Genomic DNA, 24,501 nt, shown 5'->3' on the forward strand with positions numbered 1-24,501 from the left:
ATGACTACTACTCAGTTTCTGGCTTATATGGCAATTTCGGTTTTCTGTATCGTAAAAGTCAACTCCTTGGATACTTTTATCGCAGCTGTTTATGAACATGCAGTGAGACTGCCTGATGACCCCCTAACCTTAGTGTCTCCTGAAGAAGCATTGGCATTCATGAACAGGAATATTGATGTTTTGGAAGGAGCGATCACGTTAGCTGCAAATCAGGTAACATCTCTGCCATCTCTCCCGTGTGCTAGATTCTGTGAGAAAGATAGGGTCCCAGGGGGTAGATGTTGTCAGGGTCAGTTACAATTTTGGGTGATGTATGTATCAGGATAGCCAAGATCCTTTGTTTTACAGTTAGAATCTCACTTTACTCTCAAAATCAACAGAGTAAGGACACACTTACACTCCCAACAAAGAGAGGAAAGCTAAGAAAGGAATGGTTTGGTCATCATTAAGAAATGGAAGACCTTTGAGGAACTTGCTATAAATTCAACATATTCCTTTTTTCTGCTACAGATGGGGGTGGAGGATAGATGGGTCAGGGAACAGGTACTATCCTCAGAGTATTCATGGCCTCAGTGTCCTCTTGTGTCCTTAAGAGTTTGCAGTTTTTCAGGTAAATTTATAATCTGAAAACATGATTCAAGTTAACAAATGACTTGCAAGTGTGTATTATATACTACATGCTTCATTCTAATTATAGGATAAAAGTATATGTATTATTGAACAGTAAGTCCTGGAGTTAAATGAAGACGTAAGTTTGAAGCAAAGCACATGCAGTTTAAATGTGTGGTTTGTACAAATAAGATTTTAATAAGATATTCATAGGTCAGGTATAGATCAGAAATAAGTGAGCAAGTTTATAGGCACATACATATTATACAATCTGTTGATGTATATATATTTTTTAAAATAAATATATTTTTAGTTGTTGATAGACCTTTATTTATTTATATGTGGTGCTAAGAATCGAACCCAGTGCCTCACATGTGCCAGGCAAGTGTGCTACTGCTGAGCCCCAGTATATTCTTATGTATATTAAAACATGAGGTTATCAGGAGATCTGATGCTCTTTCTCAATTAGTCCAATTATTTCTTTTAAGATCACGGCGACCTTCAAGGTGACCCTCCAATCCAAAAGTGCTCATGTTAGCTCAGGCAGTACTTCTAACCTTAGCACAATTCAGGTAACTGTTGTGTGACTCTCCTCCTTTATTGGAGCAGGAATCCGGTTTTCAGGGTGCCATGCAGGGGAAAGCTAAAGCAGAAGATAAAGTAAACAAAGAATTTGAGTTATAAATCAATCCTGGCACAGTAGTCACAATAATTGTTCAAAGTTCAGGGAGGAATTGATTTCAGGAGAGCTAGTTGTATAATTCATGACTACAGAGAATGGTCTGGAAAATTATTAACATCTTTGAGAGAATGAAAAAACTATCTAGAACAGCAATGGCAGGATTAGAAGATTAAAGAATTTGGGAAAAGAAAACAAATTAGATCAATGTAGAAAACAAACAAATAATATTGAAAGGGGAAGAAAAGACCCAAATGGATGTTAGCCATTCAGTTTCTCTTGCATCTCTACCCCTTACAATTTTTCCCTATTTGAGAAATGTTTTAATTAACTATATATATTTTTTTAAACAGGGAGCACATATAATTGTGACTCCAGAAGATGGTATTTATGGTTACAATTTCAGCAGGGAATCTATCTACCCATACTTGGAGGATATCCCAGACCCTCAAGTGAACTGGATTCCCTGTAATTATCCTAACAGGTAAAAAAGAGAATGTGAAAAAGTCAATCATGAACATCAACTTCTTTTGCCTGGGAAAACTTTGCATAGATGTGTTGTGAACTCTATGCTTCAAAATACTTTGTTTTTCATTATTATGGATGTATTGATCGGAAATGTGAATTGTGAAATCACAGAAATTAGTGTTAGAAAATGGCTTAGAAATCATCACATTTCAGCCAGATGTGGTGGCACACAATGTAATGTCAGTGACTTGGGAGGCTGAGGAAGGAGGTATTTAGGGGGTGAAACAAGATCCAAATCTTAGTCTCTAAATTCTTGCCTGTGAAAAGAAAAATATTTTCCTGTGCACGTTTGTTATTTGAAACTGTATGAGCAGATCACAAAAGAGAGGCATGTGTCCATTTAGAATGAATGATTTTCCTATTTCATTGGTCAAATAGTTGATGAGGCTAAGGTACTAAAACCCTTAAAACTTAGGCTGATTTTTTAAATTGATTTTTATTAAATAAATAATAAATAACAGCGGAATGCATTACAATTCTTATTACACATATACAGCACAATTTTTCATATCTCTGGTTGTATATAAAGTATGTTGACAACCCAATTTTTGTCTTCATAGATATACTTTGGATAATGATGTCCATCACATTCAACCATCCTTGCTAATCCCTTGCCCCCTTCCTTTCCCTCCCACCCCTCTGCCCTATCTAGAATTCATCTATTCCTCCCATGCTCCCCCTCCCTACCCCACTGTGAGTCAGCCTTCTTACATCAGAGAAAACATTTGGCATTTGTTTTTATGGGATTGGCTAACTTCACTTAACATTATCTTCTCCAATGCCCTCCATTTACCTGCAAATGCCATGATTTTATTCTCTTTTATTGCTGAGTAGAATTCCATTGTGTATATATGCCACATTTTAGTTATACATGACAATAGAATATATTTTGACAAATTATACATACATGGAGTACAACTTCCCATTTTTCTGGTTGTATAGGCTGATTTTAACCTAGGAGGTGATCTAGCAGAATTGTTCATATTGCTTAAATCTGGAATAGACTAAAGAAACATTAAAATAGCACTTTTAATATTAATGTAGAAAGCCAATATTTTACATACCTGGGAGAATCATGTTAGTGAAAACACTTCTTTCTGAATGCACCATGGCTAACATTGTTTTAGGAATTCCTCTTTTGAATCAGCTCTCAAAACCACACAAACCAAATACTATAGCTACTGATAAAGTCACCTTGATTTTGACAAAGTTCAGTACTATTTATCTTAACCAATCACTGTATTCTCATTCCATTGTATCATAATTATTTCTTATATAACCATCTTCCATGCCAGACTGTCAGTGTCTTAAAGACCAGAATTCTATTATTACTTTCATTATGAATTGAATTGATTTTGCTTCTGAATGGCATTTCCCTTCTCTATGAGTTTGACTACTCTAGGAATTTTACATAACGGAATCATATAGTATTTGTCTTTTTTGTGATTGGCTGATTTTACTTATATTCTCAATCATCCTTGTTGAATTTCTTTTTTTTTAAAGGCTGAATGATGTCTGCATGCATGTGTGTGTGTGCACGCCACATTTTGCTTATTTATTCATCCATAGACCCTTTCTTGTTTTGCTCTATAACATGGGTATATGAACATCTCTTTGATATCTTTCTATTTTAACACTTTTGGGTTTATATTCCAAAATGAAATTGGAATTTAACATGCTGTGAAAAAAAAAATACATGACTTGGAGTTTTACACTGGAGTAGTTTTCTACAGCCAAATTTTCTCTAAACCCTTGTCTAAATATGTCTCTTCTACCTATTGATATTAAGAACATTTTTGTATATATCAAATGATAGGTTCAGACAACTGTCATTATGAATTTTTTTAAAAGCAAAATTAAGTTGAAAATATCATAAAATATAAACTTGATTAATTTTTTTTCTTTCAATGAACATATACCAGATTTGGCTACAACCCAGTACAAGAAAGACTCAGCTGCCTGGCCAAGAATAACTCTATCTATGTGGTGGCAAATATAGGGGACAAGAAGTCATGCAATGCCAGTGAGCCCCAATGTCCTCCTGATGGCCGTTACCAATACAATACTAATGTGGTGTTTGATTCTCAGGGAAAACTGGTGGCGCGCTACCATAAGGTAAATTTAATTTGCAAATAATTGAGTTATTGAATGCTTAATGAATTACAGTGAACAAGACAAAAACCCTCTTACTATTGATAATAAGTGTACATGGAAAGTAATGATTAGGTTTGGTAAGTTCTTATTATTTGCTGTACATTTGGGAGCACATGAGTTTGTTGTAGGTGTATGTGAGAGTCAGCAGGAGTTACCTATATTGAAATATAAGGCTTTGTTCTTTTAAAGATCTGCCCTCTTGATGAGTCAAAGAATGAAAAACTCCTTATCAGATAAGCTTGGTCTTGACAATGGACAAAATAAAGCTCTTGGCTCACAGACAATAGTTCAGTGTTCTTGGCAAGCAGAGATGATCTATTTTACTTCTTTACCTTGTGGAATTCAAGATGGTCTTTGCAGATGAGACTACACATACAAATAGCTGTAATGGGAAGATGGAGCCAAAGCCTCTATTTCAACGGAGTGGCCTCAGGTTCTCCAAAGCACTGCTCTTCCCATGAAGGCAGCCATGATAGGTGAAACTGGCAATGGTAAATTGATGTGAGCTTGCATTTTTTCAGGTACACTGATGTCCAGGCCCACATCTTAAAAGAATTTCATTTCCCTTCATCTTCTGTTTTTCACAGCAAAACCTTTTCATGGGTGAAGACCAATTCAATGCACCCAAAGAGCCTGAGATGGTGACATTTAACACAACCTTTGGAAAGTTTGGCATTTTCACTTGCTTTGATATTCTCTTCCATGATCCTGCTGTTGCCCTGGTGAAAGATCTCCACGTGGACACCGTACTCTTCCCAACAGCTTGGATGAATGTCCTGCCACATTTGTCAGCGGTTGAGTTCCACTCAGCTTGGGCTATGGGCATGGGAGTCAATTTCCTTGCATCTAATTTACATAATCCCTCAAATAGAATGACAGGTAACTTGTGATCTTTAAGATATATAGGCTTTGAATTCTACCAATAAGTATGCAAATTATAATACACCAATAAAACATATTGAAAAGATTTTTAAACTTGATATAATCAGAAAAACAAAAATTGTTTTTTGAACACTAACATGACTAACATGTACTCCTTAATACAATTGTTTTCCAATTCTTAGCTTTTGAACATTTAGCTGGTGACACACTTCAGGATCAATCTCAATCTAAACTGTTTTATAGATTTATTTTATTTTATTTATTTGATCTTATTTCCTGAATGCATGCATACTTTTTCTTTTTTTTCAAAATCCATCACTTCTACATCCTTCTTGATTTCTCATTTTCACATTTTATTGGATCCTCTCATCTCTGCCCCCTTATCAGAGTATTTTACTGAAATTAATGAAATACATAGGTTGGCTTGAACTGATGAGTTTAAAATGAGCATTATGAAACCTTTCTCCACTTTCCTAATTTAAATGGCATCTCCAACTGATTACTTTCAGGAAGTGGTATTTATGCACCTGATTTTCCTAGAGCATTTCATTATGATATGAAGACACCAGAGGGAAAACTTATCATCTCAACACTGGATTCCCACCCATCCCATTCCATTGTGAATTGGTCTTCTTACGCCAGCAGTATACAGGCATTCTCAACAGGAAACCAAGAATTCAAGGGCACTGTCTTTTTTGATGAATTCACCTTTGTGGAGCTCACAGAAATCGCAGGAAATTACACAGTTTGTCAGAAAGAGCTCTGCTGTCATTTAAGCTATGAGATGTCTGAAAAGAGATCAGATGAAGTTTATGCCTTAGGAGCATTTGATGGACTGCACGTTGTTGAAGGGCGCTATTACCTACAGGTAATTTTTGGTGTCAGAAATTGCAAGGTCAAATACAATCACTCAGGTAAATTTAAGTGTGAGATAAACAGTGAATGATTTCTTAGTATTGTTTAAGTATGTTTCATTTTTTTGAACAGATATTTTCTAAAAATAATTCTTTTTTGGAAATTCAAATTTGGTTGGGCAGTCTGCACTTTTATTTTCTAAATCTTGCAGTCTTAGTTGTCAGTACAATTTTAAATAGATCGGATCAAAGTAGAACATTATTTGGAGTGCCAACATTAAAAATTATTCAGATTGCAGATAATTTGAACAGATAATTAAATACTTATGATATATTCTACCTGAACAAATTTAGACATTTTCCCTATATGTTCACTTATTCCTATCCTGTTTATAACAAAGTTGACTTTTAAGTATGTACTGGAAACAGATGAAGCGTTGTCTGAGATTTTTCAGTAGAATGGTTTATTCCTTCAAAAATCAGATATCTCACAATCCTCAACATTTATAAAAGAGGGGCTATTATAATTTGGTAAGATGGAATCCCAAAGAACAAGTGACCTCTATGTTCCTCTCATTCTGCTCTTTTCTTTCTTGGTCTGGCCCCCATCCTATCTCACTCAAATTATTGCAATAGTCTTCTAACACAGCTTTATGTGGACAGTCTCAGATCCATTCACTCCATTTTCAGTGCTACAATCACAAAAATTATAAAGTGCCATTTCTGATTTTATTACTCTCCTGCTTAAAATTCCTCAGTGACTACAAATTGACAACTAAGTTCCCAAGCAGAACAGACTCTCAGTCTTGATGTTCGGTCCTTTCTGTTTCTCTATCCTCTTCTTTCACCTGTACCCACATGTGCCTTAAGCTTGCGTAATATGAGGACATTTTCCCATCTCCAATTTGAAAAGTGTGTGGGGCCTTTGTGCATTTGCAGTTTATTTCCTTTGTCTGTGGTGACCCACATCTAATAATTTCTCATAGAACATTCCTGTTGTTATCTCCACTAAGAAATTTTACCTGACACTTCTGTAGTACCACAGCCATACCCCAGCTGGGTTGGGTACCTCTTTCATGTCCTCCCAGAACATCCTATGCTTAGCTTATCAAAGTCACATCATGTCATATAATTCACATACTTGTTTGAGACTGAGCCCCTGAATGCTGGAACTACGCCTATTGCAAACATTTTATTTACTCTGCCATTGGTGCTATACCAGTGATTATTCATTTTCATAAACATTTATTGAGTTCCTACCATATACTGGGTACCTATTCATTGCTAATTATAGGAAGATGAATAATATTGACCTTCCCCTTGAGGAATTTAGTCTCTTGGTAGAGGAGAAACACATGTGTCTTTTGTAGTTTTTTATTTTAAAAAATATTATTTTAAAATGAGCATTCTTTTGTTCATTTTGTGCCCCAAACACTGGAGTTTCAGAAAGCTCCATTTTTAGTTTAGTATTTTTTTTTCTACTTCTCTGTATAGTCTCCTTTGCAATGCCATTCTCTCTTGCACAGCTTATCCTCCAGTTTCTCAAAAACAGTGTTTCTAAATCTAATATTTCTTAAGCATCAGACCCATACAGTCAATAAATATTTAGAAAACTGAACTCAGTGGTTAATTTAATGTGGAACAGGAATGTACTTCATACATTCAATAGCCTCTCTGGTGGTTACAGTTGAGTGGCCCATAATAACTTCATGAGTTATGGAGTACATTATAGTATTACAATACATGTACACATTATGCATTAATCATATTGGGTAATAAGCATTTCCACCTCTTCAATCATTATTCATTTTTATATATTGGAAATTTCATAGTCTTCTTTCCTAGTTATTTTGAAATGTATTATAGGTTGTTCTGCCCAATGGTTACCCTACTTTGCTAAAGAAAAACCAGGAGTGATCCCTTTAATTAGTGTTGTAAGTACCTCTCATTGAATTTCAGGATATACATTTGGATAGATAACTGCAGTGCAGGTTTACAGGTGAGAGAATATAGAAGGCACACCTTGCTGTAGAAGTGCTAAGGAGCTGAACTTAGTCTAATTAGGGATGCAGGGAAGTTTCTAGAGATGATGCTAGTATCCAGGTGAAGAAGAGTGGGAAGGAATTCTCAGTGGAGTGAAGAGCATGAATAAGGAATTGGATGTGTGAAAAAGCAGGGTGTGTAGAAAGAGCAAGGTATTTGCTGTTACCAAGGAATAATAGGAGAAGCAAGAATCAGTGGGGGAAATCCTGGAAGGAACATCACATCCTGAAAGATTGAACCTGACACATTTTATAGCAATTCATCTCTTCTTTTGTTTCCTTTACTTTCTGTGGTGTTGGAGAACAAACCTGAACCTCAGCACTGGGTAGGGCAAGTGCTCTATCATTGAGCTACATATCCAGCCCCTCCATGGCACACTTTTATTCTCTGGGTGTTGGTCAGCTCTTGGAAGGTGTTCAGCAAAGAAATAAAATGGTCAGATCTACTTGGAGTAGTTTTTTTTTTTTTTGCATACTCTGCACAATGAAACTAAGATTAAAAATAGATGAGATAGATTATTAAAATAGTTTTTTAAAAATTCCTGAACCAAGGTTATGTTAGTAGGAATAAGGAAAAAGTATACAGTCAATAAATATTTAGAAAACTGAACTCAGTGGTTAATTTAATGTGAAACAGGAAAGTGCAATGATAGGTCTAGAAAACTGCTGGTTTCTGGAAATAGTGGTTGGGTAGTTGTGATGCTTCTGACAGATCAGGATGCAAGAGGAGTAGATTGGATGGAAATGGGAAGATGCTGAGTTCAGTTAGGGATCTGCTGGTCTTGAAGTTGTTATGGGCCACTCAATTATAACCACCAGAGAGGCTATTGAATGTATGAGTCTGATGCTTAGGAAATATTAGATTTAAAAACACTGTTTTTGAGAAATAGGAGGAGAAGCCCTGAAAGAGAGAATGACATTGCAAAGAAGACTATAAAGAGAAGTACTCAAAAATACTAAACAAATGGAGCTTTCTGAAGCTCCAGTGCTTGGGGTATGGAATGAACAAAAGAAGAGGAACTTGCAGATAAGATTGAGCAATGAAAGAGAATTAAAAAAAAAAAAAAAACAACTCTAATGGACACCAAGGATATAGAAACTCTTCAAAGGGGGAAACTGTGAGGCATATTTGTGTTCTATTTTTACAGATGGGCATTAATAGGTACAGTCTTGGTGGAATTTTCTCTGTTCATATTGAGAGAGTGAAGGACAGATTATAGTGGTTAGAAGTTAAAGAGTAGTAAGGATATAGAGAAGGAGGGTGAATAATTTTTCTTCAGAAAGAAACCTTGTCTGAGACAGGAAAAAGAGAAACCAATCAGGGGCTGAACAGAGACTTATGGTCAGGGAAAAATTTTTTTTTCTTCTAGTAGATGAGAAAGCCTTGATTATCTGTATAGGTCTAAGGCAGAGAACAGCAAAAGAAGAAAATGATGAAAATACAGGAGGAATCAATACTCCTAATCAGTTCTTTAAGGTTCTAGAGGAAAGGGAAAAATAGTATTGTGAATATAAGTATAATATGTCCAATAATTGAAAATCAGATGAACAAACTATATTATAGAAGAATATTTATTGCCATGTATTATATAGTATATTAACATATTAAGTTAGATATGAAACATATATTTGGTACTATATAGTCATATAAAAATTTTAAGTTAAATAACAGTGGGTTTTTTTTTTTGTGTGTGTGATGTATTTTTAAGGTAAAAAGCCAGCTACCATGCAAGACAGCAGTCTCTCAACTCTTCGTCTTCCCTTTCAGTCTTGTTCTATCTTTCTGCTTCTCTCACTCTCAGGTTCACTCAAGGAGAGAATCAGGAAGTCCCCTCTTTTTTCCAATTTTTAAAGTTTTACTTTGCCATATATGACAGCAGGATGCATTATACATATATTCTACACATGTAGAATATATTTTTTCATATCTCTGGTTGTATACAAAGTATATTCACACCATTCATATCTTCATACATGTACTTAGGGTAATGATGTTCATCTCATTTCACTGTCTTTTCTACTCCCATGTCCCCTCCTTTCTTGTCCCTGCCCTTTGCCCAATCTAGAGTTCATTTAATCCTCCCATGCTCCTCCTCCCAACTCCACTATGAATGCCATGATTTTATTCTCTTTTATTGCTGAGTAATATTCCAGTGTGTATATGTACCACATTTTCATTATCTATTCATCTACTGAAGGGCATATAGGTTGGTTCCACAGTTTAGCTACTGTGCTTTGTGCTGCTATAAACATTGATGTGGCTGTGTTCCTGTAGTATGGTGTTTTTAAGTCCTTTGGGTACAGACTGAGGAGTGGAATAGCTGGGTCAAATGGTGGTTCCATTTTTAATTTTCCAAGGAATCTCCATACTGCTTTCCATATTGGCTGCACCAATCTGCAGTCTGACCAGCAATGTATGAGTGTGCTTTTTCCCCCACATTCTCGCCAACACTTATTGTTGTTTGTATTCTTATTAGCTGCCATTCTGACTGGAGTAAGATGAAATCTTAGAGTAGTTTTGATTTGTATTTATCTAATTGCTAGAGATGTTGAACATTTTTTCACATATTTGTTGATTGTAAATCATCTTATGAGAAGTGTCTCTTTAGTTCCTTGGCCCATTTATTAATTGGGTTATTTGTGGTTTTTTTTTTTTTTTTTTTTGTGTGTGTGTGTTTAGCTTTTTGAATTCTTTATATACCCTAGAAATAAGTGCTCTATCTGATGTATGAGTGGTAAAAATTTGTTCCCAAGATGTAGGCTCTCTATTTACCTTGTAGATTGTTTCTTTTGCTGAGAAGAAACTTTTTAGTTTGAGTCCATCCCATTTAAATTTTTTTTTAAATTTTAATTCTTGCACTAAATGAGTCTTATTAAGGAAGTAGGGCCCTAATCTGACATGATGGAGATTTGGGCCTACTTTTTCTGCTATTAAGCGCAGGGTCTCTGGTTTAATTCCTAGGTTCTTGATTTACTTTGAGTTGAAATTTGTGCATGGTGAGAGATAGGGGTTTAATTTCATTTTGTTGCATATTGATTTCCAGCACCATTTGTTGAAGTGGCTATCTTTTCCCCAATGTATGTTTTTGGAGCCTTTTTCTAATATAACTGTAATTATGTGAGTTAGTCTGTGTGTATTCTTTTCTGTACCATTGGTCTACCCGTATATTTTGCTGCCAATACCATGCTGTTTTTGTTACTGATGCTCTGTAGTATCGTTTAAGGTCTGGTATTGTGATGCCACTTGCTTCACTCTTCTTCCTAAGGATTGCTTTGGCTATTCTGAGTCTCTTATTTTTCAAGATGAATTTCATGACTGCCTTTTCTATTTCTATGAGGAATGTCATTGGTATTTTGATTGGATTTGCACTGAATCTCTACAATGCTTTTGATAGTATGGCCATTTTGACAATATTAATTCTGCCTATCCAAGAACAAGGGAGATCTTTCCATCTTCTAAGGTCTTCTTTCATTTCTTTCTTTAGTGTTCTGTAGTTTTTGTTGTAGAGGTCTTTCATCTCTTTTGTTAGGTTGATTCCCAAGTATTTTATTTTATTTTATTGAGGCTATTGCAAATGGGGTAGTTTTCCTCATTTGCCTTTCAGAGGATTTGTCACTCATAAACAGAAAATGCTTTTGATTTATCAGTGTTGATTATATATATTGCTACTTTTCTCAATTCATTTTCTAGTTCTGAAAGCTTTGTGGTGGAATGTTTTGGGTCTTCTAGGTATAGCATCATATCGTCAACAAATAGTGGTAATTTGAGATCTTCTTTTCCTATCTGAATCCCTTTAATTTCTTTCATCTGTCTAATTGCTCTGGCCAGTGTTTCAAAAACTATGTTAAATAGAAGTGGTGAAAGAGGGCATCCCTGTCTTGTTCCAGTTTTTAGAGGGAATGCTTCCAATTTTTCTCCATTTAGAATGATGTAGGCATATGGCTTACCATAGATAGCTTCTACCATGTTCAGATATTCTCCTGTAATCCCTAGTTTTTTAGTGTTTTGAACATGAAAGGGTGATGTATTTTGTCAAATGCTTTTTCTGCATCTATTGAGATGATCATATGAATCTTATCTTTTAGTCAATTGATGTGATGAATTACATTTATTGATTTCCATATGTTGAAGTGACATTGCATCCCTGGGTTGAATCTCACTTGATCATGGTGCACTATCTTTTTGATATGTTTTTGTATTTGATTTACCAGAATTTTTTGAGAGTTGTTGCATCTGTGTTCATTAGAGATGTTGGTCTGAAGTTTTCCTTCTTTGATGTGTCTTTGCCTGGTTTTGGAATCAGGGTGATATTGGCCTCATAGAATGAGTTTGGAAGTGCTCCCTCTTTTTCTATTTCCTAAAATAAATTAAAGAGTATTCATATTAGTTCAGCTTTAAATGTCTTGTAGAAATTGGCTGTGTATCCATCATGTCCTGGGCTTTTCTTGGTTGTTAGGCTTCTGATGACATCTTCTATTTCATTGCTTGAAATTGATCTTTTTGAATTATGTATATCATCCTGATTCAATTTGGGCAAATCATATGACTCTAGAAATTTGTCAATGCCTTCAATATTTTCTATTTTATTGGAGTACAAGTTTTCAAAATAATTTCTAATTATCTTCTGTATTTATGTAATGTCTGTTGGGATATTTCCTTTTTCATCACGTATGTTAGTAATTTCAGTTTTCTCTCTCCTTTTCTTCTTTAGCATGGGTAAGTTTTGTCAATTCTATTTATTTTTTGAAGAAAGAACTTTTTGTTTTTTCAATTTATTTTGGTTTTATTGATTTTATCTCTGATTTTAATTATTTCCTGTCTTCTGCTTTTGGTGTTGATTTGTTTTTCTTTTTCTATGGCTTTGAGATGTTATGTTAAGTCAATTTATCTGTTGGCTTTTTTTTTTCTTTTAAGGAATGAACTCCATGCAATGAACTTTACTCTTAGTGCTGCCTTCATAGTGTCTCAGAGATTTCAATATGTTGTATCAGTGTTTTCATTTACCTCTAAGAATTTTAAAATCTTGTCCTCAATGTCTTTTGCCACCCATTGTTCATTCAGTAGCATATTATTTAGTTTCCAGGTGTTGGAGTAGCTTTTATGTTTTATTTTGTCATTGATTTCTAATTTCATTCCATTATGATCTGATAAAATTCAGGGTATTATCTCTACTTTTTTGTATTTGCTAAGAGTTGCTTTGTGGCATTATATATGGTCTATTTTAGAGAAGGATCCATGGGTTGTTGAGAAGAAAGTGTATTCGCTCGTTGAAGGATGAAATATTCTATACATGTCAGTTAAGTCTAAGTTATTGGTTTTATTATTGAGTTCTATAGTTTCTTTTTTCAGCTTTTGTTTGAAAGATCTATCCAGTGGTGAAAGAGGTGTGTTAAAGCCACCCAAAATTATTGTGTTGTGGTCAATTTGACTCTTGAACTTAAGAAGAATTTGTTTCATGAACATAGATGCTCCCTTATTTGGGGCATATATATTTATAATTGTCATGTTTTGTTGGTGTCTGGTTCTGTTAAGCAGTATGAAATATCCTTCTTTATCCCTTTTGGGTAACTTTAACTTGAAGTCTACTTTATTTGATATGAGGATGGAAACCCCTGCTTGCTTTTGCAGTCCATGTGAGTGGTATGATTTTTTCCAAACTTTCACCTTCAGTCTGTGGATGTCTTTTCCTATGAGTATCCTGAAGGCAGCATATTGTTAGGTCTTCTTTAAAATCCAATCTGCCAGTCTATGTCTTTTGATTAGTGAGTTTAGGCCTTTAACATTCAGGGTTATTATTGAGACATGATTTGTATTCCCAGCCATTTTTGTTATTTAACTTGACTTGGTTTCTTATTTGATTACTTTTTCCTTTTGTGTAGTACCACCCTCTGTTGATTGTCATTGTTGTTTTTCATTTCCTTTTCATAGAATATTTTGCTAAGAATGTTCTGTAGTGCAGGTTTTCTAGCTGTAAAGTCTTTTAACTTTTGTTTATCATTGAAGGTTTTTATTTCATTATCAAATCTAAAGCATAATTTTGCTGAATATAAGATTCTTGGTTGGCATCCATTTTGTTTCAGAGCTTGGTGCATGTTTTACCAGGATCTTATAGCTTTCAGGGTCTGGTTTGAAAAACCTGTACATAGCCTAATTGTTCTCCCACTATATGTAATCTGATTCCTTTCTCTCGTGGATTTTAATATTCTCTCCTCATTCTGTATGTTAGGCATTTTCATTTAATGTGTCTTGGTGTGGATCTGTTGTGATTTTGTACATTTGGTGTCCTTTAAGCTTCTTGAATTTGGTTTTCCAATTCATTCTTCATGTTTGGAAAATTATCTGATATTATTTTATTCAATAGATTGTTCATTTCTTTGTTTTGGCACTCTATGCTTTCTTCTATCCCAATAACTCTTAAATTTGGTATTTTTATGCTATCCCGTATTTCTTGAATGTTCTGCTCATGATTTCTTACCATTTTCACTGTGTGGTCTACATTCTTTTCAAGATTATACATTTTGTCTTCATTGTCTGAGGTCCTGTCTTCCAAGTGATCTAATTTAATCTAATTGGTAATGCTTTTAATTTGAACTTTTAATTTGGTTATTTTCTTTCATTTCAAGGATTTCTGTTTGTTTGTATTTAGAACCTCATCTCCCCATTGAAGTAATATTTTGCTTCCTGTATTCATTTATGTAGCTCTTTGTCAAGATCATCTTTTGCTCTCTTATGTCATCCTTTAATTCACAGAACTTTTTAATTATGTACATCCTGAACTCCTTCTTTGTAATTTCTACTGTTGTTCTGGCCATGGATTCTAATAATGTGGTATTTTGATTTGTTTGTCTTACCTTGTTTGTCTTACTTTGTTTTTCTTACCTTGTCTTTTCATATTTCTTTTATGTCTTCCTTTCTAGTACTGTGAATCTGAGGCATTACCATTTTTACCCTACAGGCTTATAGTGTCTCAGTGGGGATCCAATACTTATCCTTTGAGGTGAAGGACAATGTTAACAGATTCCAATATAATCAATATACAGCCTTAGAAACAATTGGTTGCTATAAATATGTTTACAATTGGGTCACAATGTACAGAAATGGTGAATTCAATTATTATCTACAATATAATCAGTAGGTTTGTAAAAGGGTTTACAGTTTCTGATGGTGGACAAAGAATGGGGGGCGATATGTAGGATGATATGCTGAGGAGGTAGGAGGTGAGGTCATAGAGTTATTGTATCTTAGGAAGTGTGGAAGAGAAATGTAAAGAAGAAGGTTAGTAATTATCATGGATAACTAGGAAGCACTAATAAAAACATTCTTTTAAAGTGAAAAAAAAGAAGAAGGTTAGTAGAAGAGAATAGATAGGAAGTAATTTTGGGTAGACAAGAAAGAAGGAAGACAGTATAGTACATAAAACAAACACAGATATATATTAAGAAAAAAAAAAGATTAAAATAGTAAAAATTGATGGGGGAAAAAACAAGAATATACAACACAACTGTAATATACTATTCAGAAGTTCCAGACCTCAATATCCTAATTCATGCAAAGTACTTGGTTTCACATGTGTTGGGGGTATGAATGTGGGATAATAGGAAAGGAGAAGAAAAAAGAAAAAAAAAATCTCAAAGAAACAAGGCTTGATTTGGTTGAAGATCAGTATCTTTCCTGCTTCCCCTTTCATCCAATAGGTGGGGTCATCTGTTGTTAGCTGATATCTCTGCCCTCAGGGTGGTGAAGGTAACCAAGGTGTCACTGTGCCAGGTTAGCAGCTGCTGGGGAGCCGGGGGAGTTAGAAACTGGGTACCTGCCAAGGCAGAGTTACAAACTGGGAGTTGCTCCCACTAAAGATGGTGATGGTGGTGCTCCAAGATGGAGGCATCTGCTTTCAGTGATGGGGTGTCAGGTGGGATGGGGGTATCCAAGTGATAGCGTTGGACATGGGCGATGTGTTCAGAGAGAGCTCCGTGGCATGCAGTGTGTGGTTTCAGCTGTGTGAAGAGCCTATGTGAAGTTCTTTGGTGCAGGCAGGTCAAGGCACCGCTTGTAGGGGACTATCTCTGTTGCTGCAGAGTCCCAAGATGGAGGCCACTGGGGGAGCCCCACATTGGTAGATGAGGGTCCACACAGGAGTGGCGGCCAGAGTTCTTGCATGTGGGTAGCTGCTGGGTGTCCTGCGTAGAAGTGGCGTCCAGGATTTCTGTTCAGGTGTGTGGCCAAAAGCTCTGCATGGATGCTGCTGCCTATGGTCCTGCTTGGGCACTTGGTAGTCCAGCATGGGCAAGTAGTTGGGAGACCTACTCTGACGTTCAGGCCTGGAGCCCTGCATGGGAATGGTGACCGTGATTCCTGAGAGGGAGCAGGAATATCACTCATAGAGAAATAGTATTCTCACTGCTTGAATCCCAGGTCACAGAGAGGCACAGAATGCTGCCTCCCTCTGGTCTATCATCTTGGATCAACAAGAAATCCCTTCTTAATGTTGGTGGTGGGTTGGCTCTGTCAAGTAAAACTGAGCTCTCTGTTGTTATTGCTGGGTAGCTACCTCTGTTGGTACCACACATTTTGGAATTTGGAAATTTCTAATTTCACAAAGACTATGTCTTGTGAACATACAGCCAACGGAGTCTGGGACAATACCCAGCATCAAGCATATAAGTTTAGGTATTGGAGAACATGGTAATATTCACCTTAAATAGCCTAAATAACTAGATTATAGAGTTACATTAATTCCACTTTGATTTTAATGCCAAATGGTTTATAAAAAAATTCTTATTTTCAAAAAATTTTGGATATTGGTGTTGAAGATAAGGAACTTTGGTATTGTGTGATATTGATAATCTTTCATAGTCTGCGATGCTATATTATGCTAGAAAAAAATCTCTGGTATTACTAAAAAGTACTTCCTAATTAAGGGAAAGAAGAAAAAGAAAAAGAGGTAAGCATGAAATAAACCCCCATATTGCCTCACAAATTTTCTGTGTATTCTTTGGTAAATACACACAATTTTGTAAGACTTAAGGATGTGGGCAAAAAAAAGGAAGTGGTGGCATTCTAAAGAAGAATTCTAAAGTGGTAAAAGGTTGGATAAACAACTTGAAGAAGTCTTTGAAGGAAGAAAAGATTTGGAGCAGTTGCTAGAAAAGAGTGGGAGAGGGAGCAGCCTACATATTTTAAAGAATTATTGAGCAATTCAATGAAAAATGAATAGGCAAATGAAAGAAAGTGATTACCTTTACCAAGGGCATTTAGGAGTTTTTACTCTTTAAATTATTATCTGTACCCTCCCTCTATAACCTCCCTCCACTGTGACAGTCCTCCAAACCACCAACTTCTGGGGCTTTCGACTCTCCAACAGTGTAAGGAATTAGGGACCAAGAACTCTGCTAAAAACCAAAAATAAAATGCAAAAGTTGATTTGAAAATTGAGAATATAGATTTTGGTATCAGAATCCTGGGTGAGTGAGGTGTGGTGGTACACGTGTAATCCCAGTGGCTTGGGAGCCTGAGGCAGGAGGAAGTTCAAAGTCAGCCTCAGTAGTTTAGCAAGGCCCTAAGGAACTTAGTGAGACCTTGTCTTAAAAAGAAAAATAAAGAGGACTGGGAATATGGTTCAGTGGTTAAGGACCCCAGGGTTTAATCCTCAGTACTTAAAAATTAAAAAAAAAGGAGGAGAAAAAGAAGGAGAAGGAAGAATGGAAAAGAAAAAATGAAATAAAATCCTGGGTGATCTCTGACTCACTACATTGTAACCACCTGGCTTCGAGCCAACCCTTCAACTTCCTTAAGTCTCTAGCTGTTCATCTATAATATGTGGACTCACTGTCTTCAACCAAATTCTTTTGCAATGCCTGCTATATTTAGGCACTTGCTAGAAGATGGGGATGTTAAGATGAGTAAGAGGGCTGTAATCCCCTTAAGCCTAAGGGGAGCCAGTCATTGCACAGAAAATAAAGAAAATTACTAGTTAGTTTTAGTTGTGACAAATGCTGCAAAGGAAAAGTACCTGCAAACTTAGAGTACACTACTGCGGTACCTCTCCTAGTCCTGCAGAAAGGATGACAAAACAGCATATTCTCTGAATCTTTCTTGGGTCTCTCAGCACCTTCTGCCTTTAGTCCTCATATGGTGTTTTTTTTTCTGAGACAATTCTTTATAGAGTTTTGAGGAAGTTTGATTTAATAAATTCATGTTATGCATTAAGATCAGCATGTAAAAAGTCCTTAATAAATGTTTATTTTATTAGTAGTATTGCCAATAAAAATAACCGCAACCTATCCTTTCCATCACCAGAGCAACACCACCAGGTTTCAACACCAACCACATTGCAAGTAGCTGCCTATTCAATTTCTTTCCTCCCTTCGTCCTTCTCATATGCCGGATGTCCTGTCCCTTTTTATTTCCTGGATTGGTTCTAGCCCTCCCTGCCTCACTAATTTTAATCAAAGTAATTCATGGGCATAATTAAAAAGACAAATAGCACTGGAGGTTTATGAAACTCTAGTTCACTTTTGAGTCTGCCCCCTCCCCCTTTCAGGGGGCAAATACTTGTCAATATTTTAGCTGTTGTTTTTTTTCTGGAATTTACTCTTCTGTATATTTCTATACACCACTGCTATGTTTTATTCATAAATTTTAGTCCTAATTAAATGAAGGGATAAATTCTGTTATCCCTTCATTTCTTCCCATATCCAAGTCTTTCTATGTCTTACTTCCAAAATGATTATTTTGTTGTTGTTGTTGTTGTTGTTGTTGTTTTGGTACTGGTGATTGAACCTAGGGCATTTAACTACTCAGTCACATCCCAGCTGTTTTTGTACAATTTTGAGACAGTGTCTTACTAAGTTGCTTAGGGCCTTGCTAAGTTCTTGAGGTTGGTCATGAACTTGTGATCCTCCTGCCTCAGCCTCCCAAGTTGCTGGGATTATAGGCGTCTGCCACTGCACCTGGCCATGTGGATTCATTCTCTTTTCTTTTTTCATTTATCTTCAAGAAGGTAGTGCATGCACATAGTTAAGAAGATGAAGAGCACTAAAAAATGTGATAAAACAGTTGTGTCATCCATAATCCACCTAGCTCCCTTTTTCAGAAAGAAGTTGACTCATTTTTTTTTTATTACAATCCAATTCATGTTTCCTAATAGTACTTATGTTCTTTAAAATTCACCATTTTTTTTAAGAGAGAGAGAGAGAGAGAGAGAGAGAGAGAGAGAATTTTTTTTTTTAATATTTATTTTTTAGTTATCGGCGGACACAACATCTTTGTTTGCATGTGGTGCTGAGGATCGAACCCGGGCCACACGCATGCCAGGCGAGCGCGCTACCGCTTGAGCCACATCCCCAGCCCTAAAATTCACCATTTTTAGCTATTATCTTTTATATTCTGCTCTGGTAGATGAACACTTAGCTTTGCTACATCATTCTACCTGCATCCCATTTGCCATCCTTCCACTATACTTTTATTTGCATTACTATGACTATGCAAATATTCAGAGGGAAGCGTTGGCTGCATATTATTTTCCTCTTTGTTTCTCCTGAAATTAATAATAATGGAGCCATCTCAGGGAAATGACTTTGCAAGGTGTTTGTGGGGAATGGCTGAGGGAGATGTTTCAAATATTCACTGTGATTCATTCATATAATCCCTTTTAACCACATCTTTCATACCTCCCTGTAAAAACCATCTGCTTTATCTCTCTGAAAATAAATTCCCTAACTTTTACCAGAGTAGGGGAGGGACTGTGGCCTATCTTAGTATCTAAGGCATTCTTCACAACTTGCTACTAATTTTCCTTAATTTGGCCCCCACAACTTTATGCACACTTGAGGTACCTAGTACCTAGGTTCCAGTGATACAATCTATTGGGCATTCTGAAGTGAAGATGGTTGATTCTTGCCTTTCTTCACTGGCCAGTTTAGGATGTGGCTTTCAGAGGTCTGTTGAGTCAGTTAGTAACCACTTTTTGCATCAAATGCAGATTCTAAAGCTATACTATGGTCCATCCTCCTGTTTTCTATCCTTCCTTCCTTTTGTTTATTTTTTAAAAATTAATGTTGGTTTTATAGGATTTCAAGGGATTTTCTTATTTTTAAAAAATTAGTGTTGTTTTTTATAGAATTTTAAGTGAACAAAATAGAAGTGTGTTTTCATTCTCCCATACTTGAAAATTATTTGTCTCTCATCTTAACATGAAAGATACTTAACACTTGCTTTGAAGTGCTTGCCTTCCATCTGCCAAAATGGAAATTAGGGAGTCCAGTTAGAGACTAATGCTTCAGTCAGGCAAGAAATGATATTGGTTTGGAAGATGCTGCAGATAGAGTTAAGTGACTGTGATTCCCCTAGAGGGAATGTTCCCTCTGCATGGTGAAATGAGTTATATACTTAGATTTTTACATTGAAATGACCATGTCATATAGTGGGAGAAGAACTTAACTGACTTTTTCAGTCTGTGTTCAGAAATAAAAGACATGACATTTCTGGATTATGGAGGTTGTCTCTAGATCAACTTTGCAGCTCATTACAACCCTATTTTTTTTCATCATGTAAAATAAGCAATAAGAAGTTTCACTAGTGTTGAGATTAAATATTTTTTAAATATGGAACATTCTTGATAATTAAAAACATTGCTAACTTGAAGAATAAAGATATAGTTGTTCATGGTCAAAGTTTCGATTTTCTTATATGGTTATCTGTTCAACAGCAAATTTCAGGAAGCACTGGAACTAAAGTCCTTATCTTATTGATGGGTACATTAGTTATTCATTATTCAGAAATAAACATGATAACTCTATGAGGAAACAACATTATTTTTGCCAACTAAGGGGACACAGTTATTTTTGAAGTACAGAGTATTTCAAATGACTTTCTTATGACTTTTTATTTTTAGTGCAGCTAGCATTAAACTAACCAATTCATTTAAAATTTTTTCTGCTTCTATATTAAAATGTGACTAACAGGTAAGCATTGTGTGGTGTATAACATGATGTTTCAGCATTGTGCAATGATTAGAGAAAGCTAATTACATGTGCATCACGACTTCCTATAACCTCTTGATTTGCATTACTGCTCTAGATTTGTACTCTGCTGAAATGTGAAACCACTGACTTGCACACCTGTGGTGGTTCAGTTGACACAGCTTCCACTAGGTTTGAATCGTTCTCCCTCAGTGGCACTTTCGGAACCCAGTATGTCTTCCCTGAGGTATTGCTGAGTGACGTTCAGCTTGCACCTAAACAATTTCAGGTAACAATCTTTGCTTGATATTGCCAATTAATTTCATGTAAGAGGAAGTACTTTTTGACCTCAAAACCCCCAAGTGCCTCCAAAAACCATAAAAGTCTCCATTTGGAAAGGTATGGTTATTTGGGGGATCACGAAGGATACTGAGCGGGCTGAATCTTACCTGGAAGTTCTTAATGTAATAATGTGTGTCCTTGAAAATAAAGAAAGAAATCCCACTTGAGGAGTTCTAGGGGAAAAAAAAATGGACTGTTTAAGCTCTGTTGATTAGGAAGAATATTCAACAAGAAGAGTACAGGACCAGTCCTACCACAGGTCCCTTTGGATCTCTGATCTGGGACTGATGGCCTAGGGAAGTTTAAGGGAATCTTTCCAGTTGTATGGGTCAAGATCTGGTGTGACAATAGGCAGAAAGGAAAGAAAAAAAGCTGAAGAAGAGAGAATTCATCAGTGGCTGATGTTGGCAAGGAAGCAAAAATTTTAAAATTTATAAAAAAAATGCTTGCTTTGCCAGTGTTCTTCTCAGCCACATTATTCCACTGGTGCTTCCTATAGGTTCCCGTCTCACTCCCCTTTCTAGGCAGAAACAACTTCTAGGGTGAGGGAGGACCATACAGAGGCTAGGAGACTGTGGTAAGTGGCAGGGGATGATTGATGTTTATTTCAAACCTCCCATGGGTCAATCACTACTGACCATTTGCAACAATCTTTATTTTGTTGGAGAGGACTAGATCTGTCTCTTACATACTACCAAATCCATTGTTTTATGTTTATTAACTCACAAATACTTCCTCAGGTAAGTTAATTTTAACAAATTGAAACAGACATTTCAATAATAAATGAACGAGTGCCAGTTTCATAGCTTTCCTTTATTTATGTTTAACAAACAACATTTCAAATATTTCTAAGGTTTCTTCTTATTTATTTATTTATTTTTGTGGTGCTTGAGATTGAACCAGGGCCTCACACATGCTGCATATGCACTCTACCAGGGAGCTACACCCCAGGCCTTCAAATATTTCTAATGAAACGAAATTCAGCCAGTATTTTAAAAAAGTATTTCTTCATTCAGTTGTACTGTATTTTAGAACTGTTGTGGAATTATATGACTTAAAGGTTGACCTTGTGTACTATTCTGTTTTCATTAGGTGTCAAGTGATGGACGTTTGTTTAGCCTGAAGCCAACATCTGGACCTCTGTTAACGGTCACTCTCTTTGGGAGGGTGTACGAGAAGGATTTGGCATCAAATGGGTCACCTGACCTCTCAACATATTCAGTAAAAATAATGTTAGTGGTTATAATACCTATAGTGTTCTCATTATGTTGGTAGAATATTTACATTTTCTCTCTTATTTGGGATAATTTTTAAAATAGTTTTTGGTAACAGTGGCCTCTGGTATAAGTAAATGACTAGTATTTCTCTTTATTTAGACAAACACACAGCAGATTATGTAAGATTAATATAATATCTATTAATATCTACTTATAAAATTTGTCTGTATTTAAATTTTGGTCTTTCTAGGAACTGGATTGTTTGTGCCAAATGAATATCATGAATGTTTTATGCAAAAGAAATAAAAATTATGGTTAAAAAACACAACAAGGGCTGGGGTTATAGCTCAGTGATAGAGCACTTGCCTAGCATGTGTGCAGCACTGGGTTCGATTCTCAGTACCACATATAAATAAAGGTCCATTGGCAACTAAAAAAATATTTTAAAAAAACAAACCCACAATAAAACCATTACAAAATACATTTACAAGAAATTTGAATCTCTTGCCTCTTTTATCATAACATATTTCTTACTCAGTTCTGCTTAAGATTTTCAATGGTTTTATTTGTTTGCTGTGTTTATTATTTACATAAACATCAAATTTCAATTCTCTTATGGGCTAAATATGTCACCAAAAATTCATAAATTGAAGTCATTAACACCTCATATCTGAGAATGTGATTGTATTTGTAAATATGGTCTTAAAAGAGGTAAAATGAGATCATTAAGGTAGACCCCAATCTAATATGACTCGTTTTCATATTAGAAGAGTCAATAAGGACACAGACATGCACAGGTGAAGACTGTGAACACCTGAAAGCCAAGGAGAGCATTAGGAGAAACCAAACCTACCAACACATTGATCTTCAACTTCTAAGCCACAGAATCATAAGAAAATAAATTTCTGTTGCTTAAATCACCCAGTCTGTGGTTTTGTTGTGGCAGTCCTATCACAATAATACGTCCCATCCTCCCTCTCTGCCTATCCCCCACCATATGGTGCAAAATGGTGGGACGTAGGGGCAGAAAAGAAAGGTAGATAGGGCTTTGCATTACTTTGCTTGGGACCCTGATCAAGGGACCTGTCTCCTCTCCAAACAGAGGGGGATGTGAGCTTTATTGATTTGATTTGCCTTAGTGGGCTAAAGCCTGGGCATTTTTCCATTAGTCAGAGGCATGGTTCCAAGAGATGTTTCTTCTTTTGTGAGACTCAGACCACTGGGTGTGACAGGATTCAGAGGTGAGCAGTGGAAACATAAAGGTAGCAGGATATTTCTATAAACTGGCCACTGTGCCTACCCCGACATGCTTTCTTTTAAGAAACAACTTACCTGCAGCCCTGTCTGGCTTGCATCAATAGAATGTTACACTCCTTTAATAACAACCTATTATCTGCTGAAGAAATGCAGGCCAGAAATGGCAATAAGAACAACAGAAATTATCTTTGGGAGATGTTTGTGATCCTTACAAAGACCAGGTTCCAGAATGCCAGGAGACAAGGATAATTCCTCTAATCATAAAATCTGTCAGAACAGGTTTCAATTAGAACTGGTCAGCATGGGACAAAATGACCTAGGGTTCCATCAGACATTTACCGTGTACAGCAGAGACTTGGAAGTCTAATGCAATCCTGTTGTCAGTCAAAAGCCAAGAGATGGACCTGGGCAGGATTCTCTGGAAACTTCCCTGGGACCCCCAATAAAACTAGAGGGCAGAAGGGGCATGCTTTCATTATGGTTTAGATATTAGGTGCTCCCCTAAAGTTCATATGTGAGACATCGCAGAAAGTTTAGATGTGAAATGATTGGGTTATGAGAGTCTTAACTTAATCAGTGTGTTAATCCCTTGGTAGGAATTAACCGGGTGGTTATGGTAGGCAGTTAGGGAGTGGCTAAAGGAGGGGGGTCCATTAGGGCATGCCTTTGTGGTTTATATATATTTTTTTTCATGGTGAGGGGAGCTCACTCTCTCTTTCTTCTTCCTAGTGTGACATTCTGAAACAATCTTCTCTGCCACACTGTTCTGCCATGATGTTCTACTTCACCTCAGGCCCAGAGCAATGGAGTTGGCCTTCTATGAACGGAGACCTCTTCTGTGTGCCCCCAAATAAGCTTTTTTTTTTTTTTTTTTTTTTTCTCTTCTAAAACTATTCTTTTAGTCACAGTGGGAAAAACAAAACAAAACAAACAAACAAACAAACAAACCAAAAAGCTGACTAAAACATCATACTTCT

At 36.1% G+C, this 24,501-nt stretch overlaps 1 protein-coding gene across 2 annotated transcripts; it reads left to right on the forward strand.

Moving 5' to 3' along the window:
- LOC143402311 (pantetheinase-like) lies at positions 1-24,501 on the forward strand. 2 transcript variants are annotated; one of them, XM_077109547.1, is made up of 8 exons: positions 1-213; positions 1,642-1,772; positions 3,739-3,931; positions 4,558-4,849; positions 5,362-5,720; positions 20,827-20,997; positions 22,143-22,282; positions 24,254-24,501. In XM_077109547.1, exons 1-8 carry the CDS (start codon positions 1-3, stop codon positions 24,264-24,266), a joined length of 1,512 nt encoding a protein of 503 aa, XP_076965662.1. In that variant the 3' UTR covers positions 24,267-24,501. The 2 variants fall into 2 exon arrangements, with proteins under 2 accessions (XP_076965662.1, XP_076715831.2); XM_076859716.2 differs by lacking the exon at positions 24,254-24,501 and having other exon boundaries at positions 22,143-22,325.

Source organism: Callospermophilus lateralis, chromosome 6 (assembly GCF_048772815.1).
Source record: "Callospermophilus lateralis isolate mCalLat2 chromosome 6, mCalLat2.hap1, whole genome shotgun sequence".
Lineage (NCBI taxonomy): Eukaryota > Metazoa > Chordata > Mammalia > Rodentia > Sciuridae > Callospermophilus > Callospermophilus lateralis.

Bases quoted from the DNA above. Each gene is read 5' to 3' on its own strand.
- LOC143402311 (XM_076859716.2), top strand. From the start codon at position 1: ATGACTACTACTCAGTTTCTGGCTTATATGGCAATTTCGGTTTTCTGT. The intron at 214-1,641 runs GTAACATCTCTG...TTTTTTAAACAG, and splicing joins TCACGTTAGCTGCAAATCAG to GGAGCACATATAATTGTGAC. The intron at 3,932-4,557 runs GTAAATTTAATT...TGTTTTTCACAG, and splicing joins TGGTGGCGCGCTACCATAAG to CAAAACCTTTTCATGGGTGA.